Source organism: Passer domesticus, chromosome 3 (assembly GCF_036417665.1).
Source record: "Passer domesticus isolate bPasDom1 chromosome 3, bPasDom1.hap1, whole genome shotgun sequence".
Taxonomy (NCBI): Eukaryota; Metazoa; Chordata; class Aves; order Passeriformes; family Passeridae; genus Passer; species Passer domesticus.
The window spans coordinates 36,254,484-36,271,366 of NC_087476.1; the positions used below are offsets into that span (position 1 = coordinate 36,254,484).

The 16,883-nt window shown below is 40.9% G+C and overlaps 1 protein-coding gene across 2 annotated transcripts; it reads right to left on the reverse strand.

The window, feature by feature from the left end:
• On the reverse strand, positions 1-16,380 carry AKIRIN2 (akirin 2). 2 transcript variants are annotated; one of them, XM_064412625.1, is made up of 5 exons: positions 16,174-16,380; positions 5,566-5,709; positions 4,724-4,858; positions 995-1,066; positions 1-684 (listed from the first exon to the last, which is right to left on the reverse strand). In XM_064412625.1, the coding sequence occupies exons 1-5, from the start codon at positions 16,376-16,378 to the stop codon at positions 674-676; spliced, it is 567 nt and encodes a 188-aa protein (XP_064268695.1). In that variant the 5' UTR covers positions 16,379-16,380; the 3' UTR covers positions 1-673. The 2 variants fall into 2 exon arrangements, with proteins under 2 accessions (XP_064268695.1, XP_064268694.1); XM_064412624.1 differs by having other exon boundaries at positions 4,724-4,873.
• Positions 16,381-16,883: the final 503 nt, after the last annotated feature.

Genomic DNA, 16,883 nt, shown 5'->3' on the forward strand with positions numbered 1-16,883 from the left:
TTAGAAGTAAATGTTTTATTCTTCCAACTAAATTCCAGTACTACAAGGGCAGTAAAACAATGATACACTGAAAAATTGCAGCAATAAACATTTGTTAAAGACTGATAGAATAAATAAAAACTACAAAAATGAGAAATCATATAAACCCATTCTTAACCCCCAAAAAAGTCATGGAATACAGAAATGCCCTCCTTCACTATTTCACAGGCAGTACTGTGGGCTATTTGCTTAAAATTGTCCTGGGATTACATTCTAACTTAACTGTGATTACAGCTCTGTTGTAGTGCACAGTTATGAAAACCACACTAACTTCAGTCAGAAGTGTCATTCTACATTTTTATTTACACAACCAGTGAAGGGCAACTTCTAGAACACCAGCTTTAATCCTTTACTTTTTCAAACTTATTAACATAAGAAGCCAAATCGTAATGATACAGCAAATGAGGCCACTGGTATTATTACAGGTAGCAAAGGTCCACATCCAGGTGGTACTGACATCAGGGAGCACTCCAAAACCAGTTGCTGCATAAGAGTGGTTGCCACTGACAAAAGCTTGAAATAACCTGTGTTCACAGGGGGGAAAAAATATGGCATTGTTGCAAGTCTTTACTGGGACAGCTTGCAACAATAAAACAGGGTGTATAGGGCAGCCCACATATGCAGAAAGTGTGATTCATGAAACATCTGGAAAGAGAGAAAAAAAAAAAGAGTTAAGGACAGCAGTAACAAGTGCAAACCTTCTATGTAGTTTCAAAACTAATCAAAACTAGTTTCAAAACTAAACTCCAGCATGCCATGGGAAACCAGGTCTAGATGTTTTAAACACAAACTGCATTTTCTCTCACACCTCCCTTTCAATCTCAATATTCCATATTCTCAATTTTGAGTATTTTACCTTGGGGCCTAGCAGCTTAACAGCAAGCAGTGGCCATTTAAATTATTGAACACTTGGTAATGCAATGCTGCCACAGGGACAGAAGAAAGAGATACTCACAACTGGCAGGCTGTTCTCCATATCGTCGCATGATCTGATCATGCGTGAACTTCACAAATGCGTCATATTGTTCTGCAAGGATGAAACATTGCAAGCATGAGTATTAAGTTCAAATCAAGCAGAAAAATACTCAGGGCTAATTTTTGCACACAGAAATCATACAAGTTAAATACACGCCAAACTAGCAGTAGTTTTAAATAACTTAATATAGATCATAGCTGCCATTTCTTTTTTTATTCTCCAGAACAATTCAGCCAATGTCCCCTTATTAAAAGACCCTCCCATACAAACTTCTGTAAATGAGAAAGATGGCAGTAAACTCAAAGAGAATTATGCTGCACATAACAAAGACCTCACTATACCTCAGACCTGCTAAGTATCACACCTGTATTTTGAAGAAATGAAGTGTGCCCATTTTACAGATCCATAATGGGGGCAGAGTAGGAAACATGGCATAAAGGTCAGTGCTAGGGTTGGAAACAATTTGTCTGCTCCTACCACTACCAGATGTAAGAAAATTAATTTAATGAAATGGAAACACAAAAGTACAGGAAAGGGATTTGCTACAGAGTTAGAAATTGTATTTGCTGACTGCCAGAAAATCAAAAGCAAACAAGAAAATAAAAGGATGAAATCTAAATTATTAACTTTTGAGCAATTCTAACCACAGAAGTAGCTACTATGGGAGACACATAGTTGACTGTGGACTGCATGAAAACAGTTACTGTGTCATCTGAAATGAAATTTTGATATGAAACATACTTGGCTTTGAACTAAGCACTGTTATCTCCCAGAAAGGTTATTCTTTCTATTCACACATACATACAAATACATTTGCAATATTTTATTCAGTTTTAATACTGCACTCATCAGCAGGATATCACCTTTCAGAATTAGGAAATTGAACAAGGAGAGTAATATCTACCAGATGCCGCTCCTCTCCATTCCCCTTCCTCCCTTGTGGAAAAATACATGTGCAGCAATGTGGGGTGTTCTTAGAAAAGGGCAAGGTCAAAGAAGGCAATCTTCAACCAAAAATGCAGTTAGATTTGTAGTAGTTCCTAGTCCCACAGGTTTGCCCCAATAAAGTTCCCATCCTCTTGCAGGGATGAGCTTCACCTTTGAAGTAAACAGGGTATCAGTAATCAGCAAGCAGTGCAGCAGCAGCCCAAAGTACGGAGCGGACCCGAAGATCTAAGGACATTCATCCCTGACCAAGGGGCCAGTGGTCACGGGGGCCAGCTGCCCTCTGCCCACAGGCAGGACCTGTTTCACTGCAGTTCTGACCAAGGCTTTTCAGCAGCCACGTGAGGACTTCAGCCAAACAACAAAATAACACAGACTGAAGGATCCAGTGCACTGAAACCATTTCAAAAAATAGCACCAACCAGATTTTTCCCTAAAATTATGTATTAAAGGCCAGAATCAAACTTGCAAATATTCTTCTATTAAGGCAGAAGCCAGCACACACAGCTGCTTTGTAACATCATCTTAGTTAGAACTATGGCTTGCAAATTTTTTAGAAATCCAATTACTAAAAATCCCCGATCTTATGACATTCAGATTCAGAAGTTAAGCAATCCAAAGGTAGGAGCAGCCTACAGTTAACTACTTGAGAATTTAAGTGAACACTGCACAAATACTTACATCACTGTTTCATATACATCCTAACTATTTTAAGTCAGGTGGCTAAATGACATGAGCACAAATACAATTGCAATATTACAAAAGGCTGTTTTTCAGAGATTCTTTAAAACCTTTCAAGCTAGTGTTTTGCTAAGGCTCTAGCAAAACCAAGTTTGGGCTAACACAGCGGTTTCAGGTAACAGAGGCAGGAAGAGAAATCAGGGCATTACAATGATCTGAGTTTTCCATTTACCAAACATTTCTTCTGCATGGAAAACAACTCTGCTTGCAAAGAACAAGGAAGAAAGACAGAATAGGCAGTATCTGGCTAACTACCTACATGACAACTCTGATTCAGAAAATACCCAAGATGCAAACATTCAGTTAAGTCACTTGAAAAGAAGCTGAGATTTATTATGGAATTTCCAGTTACATTTCCTTTGACTTCACTTTTGTAACAAAGAGTATCACCTTACTGCACGAAGCTTAGAAAAAGATATAACCATTCTGTCAGCAGACAACCATAGCTGGCCTTCCATGCAGGGAATTTCTAAATTCTTTTGCCAGTCTTTAAATTCTTGTATAATGCTGAAAATGTATTATTGGCTTAATATACGTGATGCAGTAACATGATCTTCCTAATTGCTCTTTTGGTGAGCACCATGGTAAGAACAAGCAAACAACCTAAATCATCTCACTAAACCACAACTTCCGAACAGAATTCAATCCCCTCCCTTTCCCAAAACCAAACCCAACAATGCTCCTTTTGGGACTGAGAGACAGAGCACACATAAGGAATGTGACAGAGGGGCTTCCTTTTTGTAAAGAACTACAAGCTTGTACTCCAAAAGTGTCTGGAACAAATGTAAATCTATCTGGTCTTCAAATGGTTATGAACCCTGCAGAATGAAATGAACTTAAGAAAATACAATAAATGACCCAATTCCTAACATACATAAATTAGAAGAAAAAGTTCAATAGAGTCCAATTCATCAGGCTGAAGCAGGTTAAAAAGATCAACACTGAAATGGAACACCAGGCTCAAAGCAGCAGAAGTATTCATGGCTTTAGTTATAGTTTTAAATAGATGTAGATTTAAGAGGGACATAGAACTATAGCAATTTCTTACACAGAAATGGCAGATCAGCAGGTGCAGAACATGAACAGGATCTCGGGTGCAGAGACAGTACTATCACAGGCAACCCACAAGCCTGGGGACTTTCTGCATATGCATGCCTGGAATGGGTTTTATTCCCACCTGAAGAGACCTGCCAACTTTAATCCTGGTGTGTTTTCAGGTGGGAAGCAGAACAGCTGTAGGTATTCAAAAGCACATCTGCAGAACAGTGTGCTCAGATTTTCAATATCATCACACTAAAAATTAGACTCCAAATCATACTGTGAAAGCACCTACCTCTGAATGCACAAGAATTTAGGTGCTCAAATACTAGCAAGAGGCTTAGAAGGACCTCAAAAACTGAAGAAAGGACATATTTACAATGCTGACATTAGCAAGATCTTTATGTAAAGGTAAGCTGGCATCAGGTGCCAAGAACTTCAGCTGAATTGTAAGATACAAGAATTCAACATGGAGCATCAGAAAAACAGCTGAACTGACTCTCAAGCAGATACCAAACACTGCTGGCAGCAATGTAATGCTAAGTACTGGGAAGAGAAAGGGAAATCTTAGGTACTGTCATCTTGCCAAATTCCAGAAAAAGGAAGTCAGTTCCCAAGCAGGAAAAAAACAAAACAAAAAAAAACAGTCCTTCAAAAAGAGCTCTAAAGGCAGTCTTTCTGAAGGGAAAAAAACCCAAAAAAACAACCTGTCAATTCAGAGAGAATAGCAAGAGAAAGTTCTAACTAAAATGAAATCACTGTCTTCACTGAGTAGTAATAACTAAGAGTTATACTTTCTATCCAAAGCAGCACAGAAGGAAAAAAACCTATCACAGGAAGTAAACATTATTTTTTTCTGTCCTGTATGCAACCATATTCCTTCATCAAATTAGGTCAGAAATAAACATACACTGTAACAAAAATAAGAGAAGTTTTAAGCTTTCGAAATCACTCTGATGTATATTATTGTGAAAAGTAAGATACCTGCAAGTTTTGTGGTCAAAATTTCTTCATACTCTTCACGGATTTTCTCTTCACGTTCTTTCAGCAAACGTTCACAGATCATTCCAACTTGTCTGAGAGTAAACAGGGGCTGTTCTTTTTTCAATGGTGATGATGCTGCAGATGAAGTACCTAAGAGTAAATATTTGGGCATACCAATTTACAGTTACAAGAAGATCAGAACCAGCTTTTCATAATCAGGTTTTTTCACACCTTTTACATTAAAGGAACTTTACAAAACATTTGAAGAAGATTTTCTCTGCTATTTGATCCTCCTAATTACTACTGAAGCAGAACTGGATGCTCAAAAAGGAAGACATCTGCAATGGACAACATGCACAGCCATCAAAACCCCAAGAACATCACACAAACACTGTGAACACCATTTACATGGCAGTTGTCATGTACAAATTTAAGCTTCTATTTTATATAAAAATTATAATATAGTATATTGGTGCTGAGACAGCTGCTTGGCAAAAGCCTGTAACACCATCAGGATGGCCTCCTGAAACAATGCCAGGGTTTTCTCCAACCAATTTTTAAAACACAAAGCTACCATCTTCCAGACCAACACCACTACTGCCAAAAAAAGCAGCAGTAACTAGTAGGAATGTGTCACAGCACAACAGATAACTGGGAGAACTATTTACTCAAATGGAATCTGCCAGAATAACAGAATATAGCAGAATTACACACAATTTATGGCCAAAAAACAACACTAACTGGTGAGAAGGTGCCATAAACCACCAAGTAACTAGAAAAAGTTGTTTACACAAGCAGAGTCTAAGAAAACACAGGAAAATTACACTGAATTATCTGAGTACCTGGCAAAGCTGGTCCAGTGAGGAGAAATGCATGTGGCTGTGCATCAGTAGAACAACAAGGATCTGTCTGCTGGAAGCTATTTTCTAAATGTCTTCTCTTCTGCATGCGTTTGTACTCCTGTTTTATGTTGTACAGAATTTGCTCTAAAAAGAGAAAAAAACCCAAGGGAAAAAAAAAACCTAAAATAATTATCTTTGCATTTCACCATTTCGCTTGACTTCCACTCAAACATCAAATGCTGTAGATAAATAGCAGATGATAAAGGATAGACAGACTCTTAAAACATGACCTGCAACAACGTCTTACCTAAGACATAAAACCATTAAACTAATTAAAAGAACAGTAACTCAGGCTGTTTTCACCAGGAGAACACTAGCATAAAATATTCTTATTTAAGATCAAGTATTGGCAACAGAGTACCACTAACAAAAAAACTAGTATCCTAAAATTTAGGAATGATACAATGTGCATGGATAAAAATTTGGCTATAAAACTTATACTGGTATTAATTATCTTATCTTCATATATTTAATCTTTCACTCCCACACAGCATTTATCACTCATAGAGTTAAGAGTAACAGGACACTCAAGAATAAAACATCCACATGAATTGCCATTCCTCCCTGTAGGCTGTCCTACAGGCAGCACAGTGAAGAGGAACACACAATTTAGACAACATGCATTAAACACCCATTGTTAAAATATCAAAGAGTTGGAAACTGACAGGAAAAATACAAAAGCCTTCCACAGCATTTTCGACAGTCTCAAATTTATCCAAATAAAATACAGTGGATGGATCAACAGTCTCTTTTAAAGGAGTATGGCAGTATGTAGAGCAGCTTTTGACTGCAATGAATGAAGTACAGCAAGTTACTTCAATAATCTCATCTCCCCTGTAGAATCATAAGGGAAAAACTAATCCTTGCAACAGGAACCACCAATCTTGTGTGCCTTCTCTCTGAAATTCCACATACCAAATGGCTCTCAGGTGCATCAGTGGCCTAACTGCAAATCCTCTGGTAATGTAAAATATTCAAGAAAAAAAAAAGGAATTTTCTATTTTTTAAATTCTTCCCATACAGAAATTTCCAAAGAGTCTCATCCTTTATGAGAACTCTTACTTTTAAATGCTCAAATTCTTGAAACATTTGAGCATTTAAAGAAAAAATTACCTGCACAAGTGGCTTCTAGACTTTTTAGCAAGGACAACATTTCAAAACTCAGGTACACATAAATTCATGTGATCATGTCAGAGTTACAAAGGACTCCACTCAGACCCTTCCTCTTTCTGTCACATTCTGCCAATACAATACCATGAAAACTTAAACTGAATTTCATGTTTGCAATCCATATGCTACTGAGGTTCCGTATCTGAACATTTCTAATAAGGAACCATGTGATGCAGGGAACTTCAGCTACCACCTTCTTCAGTCAGTGGCTGAAGCCTCTGCTAGACCAAGTGGAAGCAAACACAGTTCTCAGTTCAGATGTTTCAATACTGTCATAGCTCAATTCCATGAGTCAGTCTAGAGATTTCCAATTTATAAAGAGAGAAAACTGTTTTGAGTCAACAGGAGTGTCAGCAAAGGATTCTTGGATTTTGTCCATTGATTAAGGACTTTATACCTTTTCAGTCCCAAGCCTGCAGCTGCAAAATTTTCAACTCTCTAATGGGAGGTCAGTAACATGGTTCAAAGAAGCAGCAAACGCAGAAGAGAGTAATAAAACAGTAAAAAAAAAACACAGCAGGTAAATTAAGAGAAGAAACCACAAGGAAGTGGTGTGGGGGGATGGAGGATTCATACTTTCTGTAGGACAGGATACAAACATTCCTGTACAGTACCAAAGTACAAAAATCATGTTAAACCAAGATGCAGCCAGGCTTCCAGAATTAAAGAGAATCCCATGCAGAGCTGATCACACATCACTCAGAGAGTGGCCTAACAATATTTATACTCAATGGCATTATGGTGGCAGAACAATACTTCTCCTCAAAATCAAGTGCTGTTGTGGCTCCAGTGATACTGCATAATTCTGAATGGGAACCAAATCAGCTCACATGATCATCTGCCCTAAAGCATGTTTACACTATGAGAAACATGACTGCATGTATTCACACTGCATTTGTATTAACTGAAGAACATAACAGACCATGGCCATCCTTCACTATGACTACTTTGTCCTGGCCATACTTTCTGAACTCCATGTGAACTGCAAAAAAAAACAACAAAAATCAGCCAAATTTCAGGTGTAACAACTTAAATAAAAATATTTTCTACAGTTCTCCTTTCATCTTTTTGCAGAAACATTCTCAAACCACATTAACCACCAAAATCATTAAGGACAAAAAAAGTAAACAGACTGGCCAACTGATGAAACTGCAAGAGTTAAATCAATAATCACATGCCATGTCTCCTCCAGTCCTAACAAAACCTAGAAATTAAACAAGGAATAATTTAGAGAAAATGTGACAATACCAGTTACAATAGGAGGAGCAAAAGCAAGGAGGAGTGTGTGGGGGAACAGGGAGAGGAGGCAGAGAAATCACGTGTGGACTTCAGGAAAACAGTAACAACTAGGACAGAAAATCAAGATTTGTGCACCAAAGATACACGACTCTATTTTAAATTATACTGAATTGTGTACAAGAAGTCTCAATGATATTACAGCAATTTCATCTACTTCTAATTTGGCAACACTTTTAAAATTGCCACCTTCAAATCTTGCTGTGAAAATTAAAAATCTCAAGAAACACTACTGACAGATCTGGGAGATCCCCACCCTGACAAAATCACTTTAACAGTTAGCATTATATGACTGCAGCTGAAGGTACAAAACTAAGCCAAGTTTAAGAGAAAGGACTATTTAAACATGACACTGACTACACTGCAAACTGCAAGGAGGAGAAAACAACCTGAAGTGTTAGCACTGACTGAACACTTCCTAAGCATGCCCATAACCTGGTTTGGTAAATGGTATTCCTCCATTCAGACTAACTTAGAAGACTTAAGGCACAACTGCTCAGCACAGAGAACTGGACTGCACAACATACTTCCCAATTTCCACCACTTACAAAAGAGAGATTAACAGTCAAAAAATGCACGTTTAACATAGCAGCAAACTTTCACTGACATCTCACATGAATTATGAGACCAGGAATGTTTCAAATAAAGCAGCCACATTTTCATACCAGCAAAGACTAAGTACACATTCTTATTAATCTACAGCAGCATAAAATCTCAGACTTAAAACTACTTCACTGTGAACTGAAATGTAAGCCTGCAAACATTTATGACTCATTTTAAATTAAAATCTGAATGCTAAATTAAAATAATCTAATACAGTAAGAAGAACTGCTTAAGTGCACCAAGTTACTTCTCCCATTTACTGTTCTGTTTTGTAATTCCACACAAATGCATTAGCAACATTTTTACAGCATCTCAGCACTTACACGAAGCCATGAAATATTGAGGCAGTGCAAACCAGGCAACTTCTGAACACCTATACAGCAGACATCTAACTGTAAAGAATTTTAAAACTCTGACCCAGTTAAACAAAGCTTTGAATCAGTAGATCCAACCTACTTTTGCTTCCAAAACCTTCCTGCTCTTTCAAGTTCAGTTTTTTAACTTTTCTGGTTTCCAATTAGTTCTGACTGTTCTCTCTGCAGTGCACAACTGACTTAAAATGTGCACTGAACTGGTGTCAAACGCAGCACAGCTTTTTTATGTGCCTCAGTGCAGAGGCCCAAACTGTCCTTTAAAATAATTACATGCATTTCAATTAACAAATTGTTTTATACATAAAAACCTATAATCTGAAAGTACACTTATTAAAGAGAATCTACTATCACCTTCTCTAAGACTATAAAATTTAAGTGAGAACTTGCATCAAGTATATCACAACTTACTAGATTTTTTAAGTAAAAGCTTTCATCCACCTTGAACATACAACTGAAGTTTAAATCAGGTATTGTACATCAGACAATTATTTGATCTGACATCACAAAAGGAATATATTTAATGTGATGAAATACACATCACTGTGGCCTATCCTCAGTTTCTTCATAGTATCAGTCTGCCCCCTGTGCTCAGAGTTTTTTACTGGTTAGAGATGCCTCTGAAGGAGCACAGCTATTTAACAGGAAACACCAGGCAGAGGTGCTGAAAGTGAAAATCAGACTTGAGAATATGGCGTAGCAGCCAGAAAAAGCCACACTGCTAACACACCAAAATGAATTTACTTCTTAAATAGCATTTCAAATTCAACATGACTATGAATCTCTACCAGTTACACAAGAATGTGTTTTATGCCCCTCTTCTCCTTCAGGTTCAAGGCTAAGATCAAGAATGACAAATGAAAGCTGCTATCATCTCAACCACCGAAGGCATCAGGAATTCAGTCAAATATACCCAAATACAATGAAATATATAAACACTCTTTTTTTTTATCCAGAGCTGTGTACTGAGAACATAAAGTTGAGTACACAGGTTCTTTAAATTCTGCATTAAGATCTTTCAGATAGAGATGCCATTTGGAGAACAAAGATTTCCAAATGAAGAGAGGATGAAATATGAACATGGTAAATTAGACTTCAAGTTTGACATCTGAAATATAACTGTCACACTAATGGATTGCAAAGCCAAATATTCATTTCCAAGGAGTGATGTAGTCTTCCTACTTTCTTCAATTCATGATAAGAAGTCAATATTTTTCAAAATTCTGCCATTTAATTACTTCACCCTGACCTGTAATTACCTACAAGTTACATATAAAGGAAACAGCAGTTCAACTTAGAAAGTTTAGAAGGCAAACAATTATTTTCTTCGTTTTAATAACTGCTTATCAACTATGAAGGTGCTGATTGTTTCACCTGAAGGACTTCCTTCTTTGGGCTTTATTTTTAAACTATCTCTCATCACAATTCCTGACTTCTCTCATTTAGCTGAAGAAAAATTCAGCAAAACACACAGGAAGGTGACTCAATGAGCTGAAATCAAAGCAGCAGTCTTCCAGGCCTGAAATGGAACCTTTAGCTCAGGTTTCAGCTGGCAATGTCACCATTCAACGTATGCATTCAAACTTGAACCATGCCTGAGATTTCTTCTAAGTAATCAATCAAATGCTATTCTGATGTCAGTGGCATACATCTTTTGGGATTTCAGCTTCTGTTAAAGCAAAAGTGCTCCACTATCCTAGTTCAAATTAACATATAACATTTCCCAATAGGGCCTTTAACCCTATTCAACACCTAGCTGATGTTACCACATTCCTACTTTGGGTCTCCCCACCAGACTACTGACATACAAAGTTAATTTTAAGATGCCAGATTCCCCTGAAGGCAGCACTGCAGCAGAGCAATGGATAAAGGTATTCCTCAGGGTTTTTTTCTAATTGAACAGGGAACCCTGACAAAGACAAAAATTACAACCCCCCAAATATTCCTCTCTTGCTTTGGTCTCAGATGTCAACCACTCCACTTACGCTTCTCAATTAGGCATATGAAGAGGTTAGTAACAGAATGTATCCTTGTGGAAACCAGGCTCCCCCTCATAGGAGGATGCTCAAAGCCAGAGAGAAAACATTGATAATGGTTGTGTGCTGACACCTCATAGCCACTGGCTATAGCTACAGAAGGCACAGAAGCAGCTTGCCACAGACTGGGACACAGAGCAGGCCACCTCAGGAGATCCAGTTACTCCAGGTTTCAGGCTGACCAAAGTTCTGGTTCTCCCACAAGCTGGATGTTCACATATGCATTAGCTCATTCTGCAAATGTATTATTTCAGGAAGTCCCAGTTCTCCCGATCAAGGGATTGAGGAATGAAAAATACATCAAGCAATGCAAAATGTATTAGACACAGCAATTAGATCTTTCCCTTCACATAAAAAAATTGTCACACTGCATTTATCAGACTTGCCGTTGGGAAAAAAAAAAAAAAAAACAGCTTCAACATTTAATGACATCTACAACTAAGAGTATTTTAACATTTATAGTCACCACAGGCATCTATACAGAAATTTCTCATATAAATTAAATTATGAAGTCCATGCAACCATTATGTGACTTTTTTTAAGGGGTGGGAATGTTTTGCTTTTTAAAATCCTAATGATTTCTGCAATACTGGAGTGCAATGAGAAACTTGGCATTTCACCAAGACAATTTAGCAATAAATACACATGTGGATAAGTTAACAAAACAGAAATCAAGCAGAAAGAGATGCAGCACTACTAATACGTCACATTCCAAAGCCACTGGATCTGTTCATTTAAAAGCCAAACCTATGCTTGGCCATTGCCTGGCCAAGTTTCAGACAGAAGTAGTTCAGTGTGCTCAAGAGGGCAACTCAAAGGTCGTAGGAGGACAGCCCACAGGGAAGACTAGCAGTTCCTCCTATTCAGAAAGGTCAAAGACATTTTCTAGCATTAACTTTGAAAAACTGTGTCAATTACATCAATCTCTTTCCAGACTTTTCTGTGAAGGAAAAAGGACATTCTAAACGCAAACCTATCTACCTTCTGTTTGTCAGGAGTCCCTCATGAGAGGCCTGTTCTCAACAGATCCACCCACTCCAGTTTTTAGTTTGCAGCATTAGTTAGTTGCTGGGGAAGTGTTGAAGCAGATGAATGCTTCAGATGCAGGAAAAACTGCATGTGCTGAAGTCGGTGGACTTTTAAATTATTTCATCCTTTTTGACTGCACACAGGTCTTTCAAGTTAACCTCTGGTTTTGGATGAAGTGTGGAAAAAAAACTTGCGATCTCAGTCTGTCTTCAATGTTTCTATGTACCAGGAATTAGGAGATTTAAATCCCCAAGATCAACATTATTTCTCCCTTCTGTCCCCCCAATTTCTTTCAACTGTATTTCCCACTGTAGCTTCAGTCTCAGAAATGTCCAGACATGCAGGCTTTCAACAACTAACCTGCCTATGAATTAAAAAAATTTAAGTGTAGTTTTTTCTTTTTTTCTCCCCACTCCCAAAGGATCTTTCATCCGGGTAAAACTGCAAGCAATGGTTCCAAAACATCCAACAGAGAAATAATACTGACAATGTTTTCTCCTTTCACCCCTGAATTCATTTACAGCTTTGAAACAGAAAAGCATCCTCTGGACTTCAGAGGAAACCCAACAAGTGTATGCATCACACACAGGCAGCATCCAGACCCAGGTGGAGTTATTCTGATTACACAAAACAGTCTCATTTATAGCTAGAACTTACATGAAACCAAAATTCATCCGTAGTACTCAAGCAGTAGAAAACTATTTAAGAGGAGCCACCCTTTCAAAACTAAACCTAAAGTTTTACTCCAGGCAGGTATTTTCTCCACTGCTTATAGTGAACACAGTTTTAAAAATATCATTCTACATGGAAATGGCGCTATTCAAAAATTAGCAAACATACTCATGGAACATGGCTCAAGCCAGTAAGCACAATTCCACAGAAAGTACAGACTGTAAAGCCACAATTACAGTTTGGCTGCCAAATTCACCGAGAAACTGGAAGTGACCTAACAGCTGTTCAAATAACCACAAAATATTAAAACACTCTTGTGAGAGATAAATTTCATCTTGAATAAGGCTATCCTCTCTCAAACAGACATTGGTTATTTGTCTATGATCACTCTATACAGACAGCTGTTTTCTCATCTGACTACCACACTGTATTCTCAGTTCCCCACGCACCCCTCAATCTACATTCTACCCCCAGATAATTCATTTTTGAAATGAGGAACGATGTGGTAAGAAGTCCTGGTGCTGATATGGTCTCCACTGTGTGAAGGTGATTGATGTAAACTAAACACTACCAGGTCAGAGTATCAGACAGAAGAAAAATGTTTAAGCATGAACTCAAAGTCTAAGCATCAGGTCCTTTATACCCAGAGCAGTGATTTCATATGAACATTAATTTTCATTACACAAAATTCAGACAGACATTTTTTAAGTGCTGGAAATCCAAGGATTACAGTAACAGGCTGAGAAAAGCCCAAGTCAAGTCAAATGAATGCTGGCTGTTAATAAATTTCCCAACACAAAAACTGACACGAAATGGTGACTTGGTAACACTTTTTAAATCGGACTGGAATTCTTTTCACACATACAGTAAGATTTATCTGACCCTAACGCAGACATCTGCATCAGAAATGGTCATGTGAACTCATTTTAGAGTTAATGGAAAGCAATATATGTATCTGCAGCACACTAGGCCTCAACCTAAGTCAGAGCCCTAGAATAAACCATGTGATTCTTCCGAGTGACTACCAGGAAAAATGCAAACTATTAGTTCACAGGTATATTTACAAAATTAGATGAATCACACACAACCTTTCAACAGGCCTATTTAAAATTATGAGCTCTATTTTGCTTAGTGAGGGTCGAAATGAAATACATACAATGTGATAATACCACCAAATTCAACTGAAATTTAAAGCTAAGGAAGCTGACTAACAGATGCATTTATACCAGCACGGTATAAAGATTTTTTTTCTGCAACGGGAAACCACAGAGGGAGCTTTTAAGCAAAACCCATGTAAACGTGAACAACTTATAAATGTTTCACGTTTTGCTTAGGAGTATTCAAGTGCTGTAGGAGACATTTTGATTTACTGTCGTTCACTCTTCATTATACTAAAGGCATTTTTTATACATAAAATATATCCTTGTCTGTACATCAATCACCTTTTCACATGGATTACCACCTGCACCTCTGATTTTCTCAGGAGACAAAGAGGCCTGTATTTGCTCAATTTCAGTAACATTTCAGTTTTTAAGCCCTACAGAATGGTTAGAGTAGAAGCTTAGGTATTACCTCAAATACTGCTCTAGGTTGTCTCTTCTGAAAACTCTATTGATTTGTCTCCTTTCAGCAATACATATTCACTGGCCAGACAATATTTATGTTAAATATTCATAACCTAAGCTCTCCAAACCCCAAAGAAATCAAAAGAAATCACTGCAATACTTATCCTCTAAAAGAATTAAATTAGGTCTGATTTTAAATATCTATTTCAAAGTACACGCAATGCCTCGCTGTACCAGGGAGTGCCATCCATCACAACTCTCATCCCAGACCGCTGACTCATTCAAGATCCTTTCCTAGAGGTTCAAAAAAATATCAAGGCACTGATGCCAAGTTTTACTCTGTATGCCCTCTATATTTCCTCCTTAGCAATTTTTTATTATTCCGTTAAAAGCCCTAAAAAAATGTATTGTACTGTACCGTTTTCCGAACTAAGAATATTGAAACAAGGCACTGTCCTACGTGTAGATACCAATTTGAACATTCAAACTTAGTGCTTGGTAACCTGGAGCCAACTCGTGTTATAAAAGGGAGTACCAAACACAACAGCGGAATGAATTCTGCTGCAACAACTGCAGAGGGCTTTTTTTCCCCCCTGCACACAAAGGACACGGGTACATCCCCACCTCGGCGCTACAGCCGCTCATGGCCGCGAGCTGCGCCGTCCCTGAGCGCACCGCTGGACTGAGCATGGCACGGGCCAACCAATCCTTCGTGCCCAACCAAGATTCCTTCCTTTCTTCTCTCCCTACTCGCTGCTAACAAGAACTCGGTGATTTTTAATTGACAACCATTACACAAGCAGGCCTCGAGCTTTTAGGGCCGCCGGTTGACTCATCTCTCGCACCTTAAGAATGTAAAAGGGTTTCGTTCTTGCCCCGCGTCTCCCAGACGAGAGCAGGAGACCGCCCGATTCCATTTTATCTGCCCTAAAGGCAACTCTCACCCTTGCACACAACCGCTTTAAACGCTCGGGTTTCCTAGGGAACTTTTAAGGATACCACAGAATGGGTTATCCGGGACGACAGCCCGCATTAAGGAGCTGGGAAGCGGGATTACCCCTTTGTGTTATTCGCTTTTGCCTTTTCCCACTGGCGTTTAGCGGGTGATGGATGACAGGCCGGCCTCCCCGCCCTGCCCCCCTCGCCCTCCCCCGACGCCGGAGCAGCGGGAGGAGGTGCGGCCGCCTCGACCCACCGATAATGGCTGCGAGGAAGGGAGCGACTGCGGCCCCTCGCTCCCGACCCCGGCCCCAGCGCGGTCACACCCCTGTGCCCTGCCGCCCCCTGCGTTTCCGCAGCCCTCCCTGCCACATCCAAGCACCCGTGGTACAAGGAGGAAGGAAAAAAGAAAAAAAAAAAAAAAAAAAGGAAAAAAAAAAAAGAAGCCGGCCTTCTCCTTTCCTAGGATCGAGCTTCCCCCCAGGAGCACCTCCATCCCCCACGCCGCTCGGGTCCCTTTCTCCAGTCTCATCTCACCCCCCCGCCTTCACCGACCCCTTTCCTACGGCCACCCGCCCGCATCGGCTCAACCCGCCCCCCCTTCTTCCTCCCCGTGCCTCCTCCTCCTCCCCCTCCTCTCCTGCTGCAAACGGCCATTTCTATTGTGTCTCTCGGTGCCAAGCCGAGCAGGGATCGCCCCGGCCGCTGCCAGCCGCACAGCCCGGCAGAAAATGGCTGGAGGGGGACGCCAGACCCACCCAACCCCCCCTCCTTCCTCCTCCCCGCTTCCCGGCCGCCTTCCCGGCCCCCTCCCGGCCGAAATACCCCCGGGGGGCTGCCGGGCGCAAGGAGCGCCGCGTCCCTCACCTGTGGTGAGCCGGGAGGACACCTCTCCGAAGGGCGAGGGCTCCATGCGCAGGTATTTCTGCGGGGAGGAGGCAGCGGCGGCGAAGGAGGAGGAGGCGGCTGAGGCCGGGGCTGACAATGGCGCACATCGCCTTCGCTTCGGGGACGCCGGGCTCAGCAGCGGGTCGAAATCCAGAGTCCTTTTCAAAGTGGCGCCGCAAGCCATGGCGCGGAGCGGCCAAGGGGGCTCGGAGCGAGGGGCAGCGGTGGAGACAGCAGCAGCCGGCCCTGCCCAGAGGCGTCTTCCCCGCTGTCTGGAGTGGGCTGGGGGGGAGGGAAGGGAAAGGAGGGGGCGGCTGCGTCAGGGCCGCCTCCGCCGCCTCCCCGCCGGCCTCTCTCTAGGGAGCGGCCCCGGCAGCGGCAGCAGCAACCCCGGCTCAGTCCAGCTGGATCTCCGCTCTCCTCGCCCGCTCCGCCCTGCCCGGCCGGGACAAATTCCGCCCGCGGCCGGTGGCGGGACGCGAGCAGTGCCGAGAGACGCGGTGCCGGTCCCAGGTGCGCGGTGCGGGGCGGCCGATGCGGGGCGATGGCGATGGCAGGGCCCGGGCGGCGGCGATGGCGGCGGCGATGGCGCTCCCGGCCGTAACCCCCGCACCAGCAATATGGCGTCAACAACAACGCCGCCGGTTCAAACGCCAGCCCCCCCCCGCCGCAGAGGCTCACGGGACTCG

Excerpts from the sequence above, each read along its gene's own strand:
- AKIRIN2 (XM_064412624.1), bottom strand. The coding sequence starts at position 16,378 with ATGGCTTGCGGCGCCACTTTGAAAAGGACTCTGGATTTCGACCCGCTG. Across the intron at positions 5,710-16,173 it reads GTCCTCCCGGCTCACCACAG|AGCAAATTCTGTACAACATA; the intron begins GTGAGGGACGCG and ends TTCTCTTTTTAG. Across the intron at positions 1,067-4,723 it reads TTTGACCACAAAACTTGCAG|AACAATATGACGCATTTGTG; the intron begins GTATCTTACTTT and ends TCATCCTTGCAG.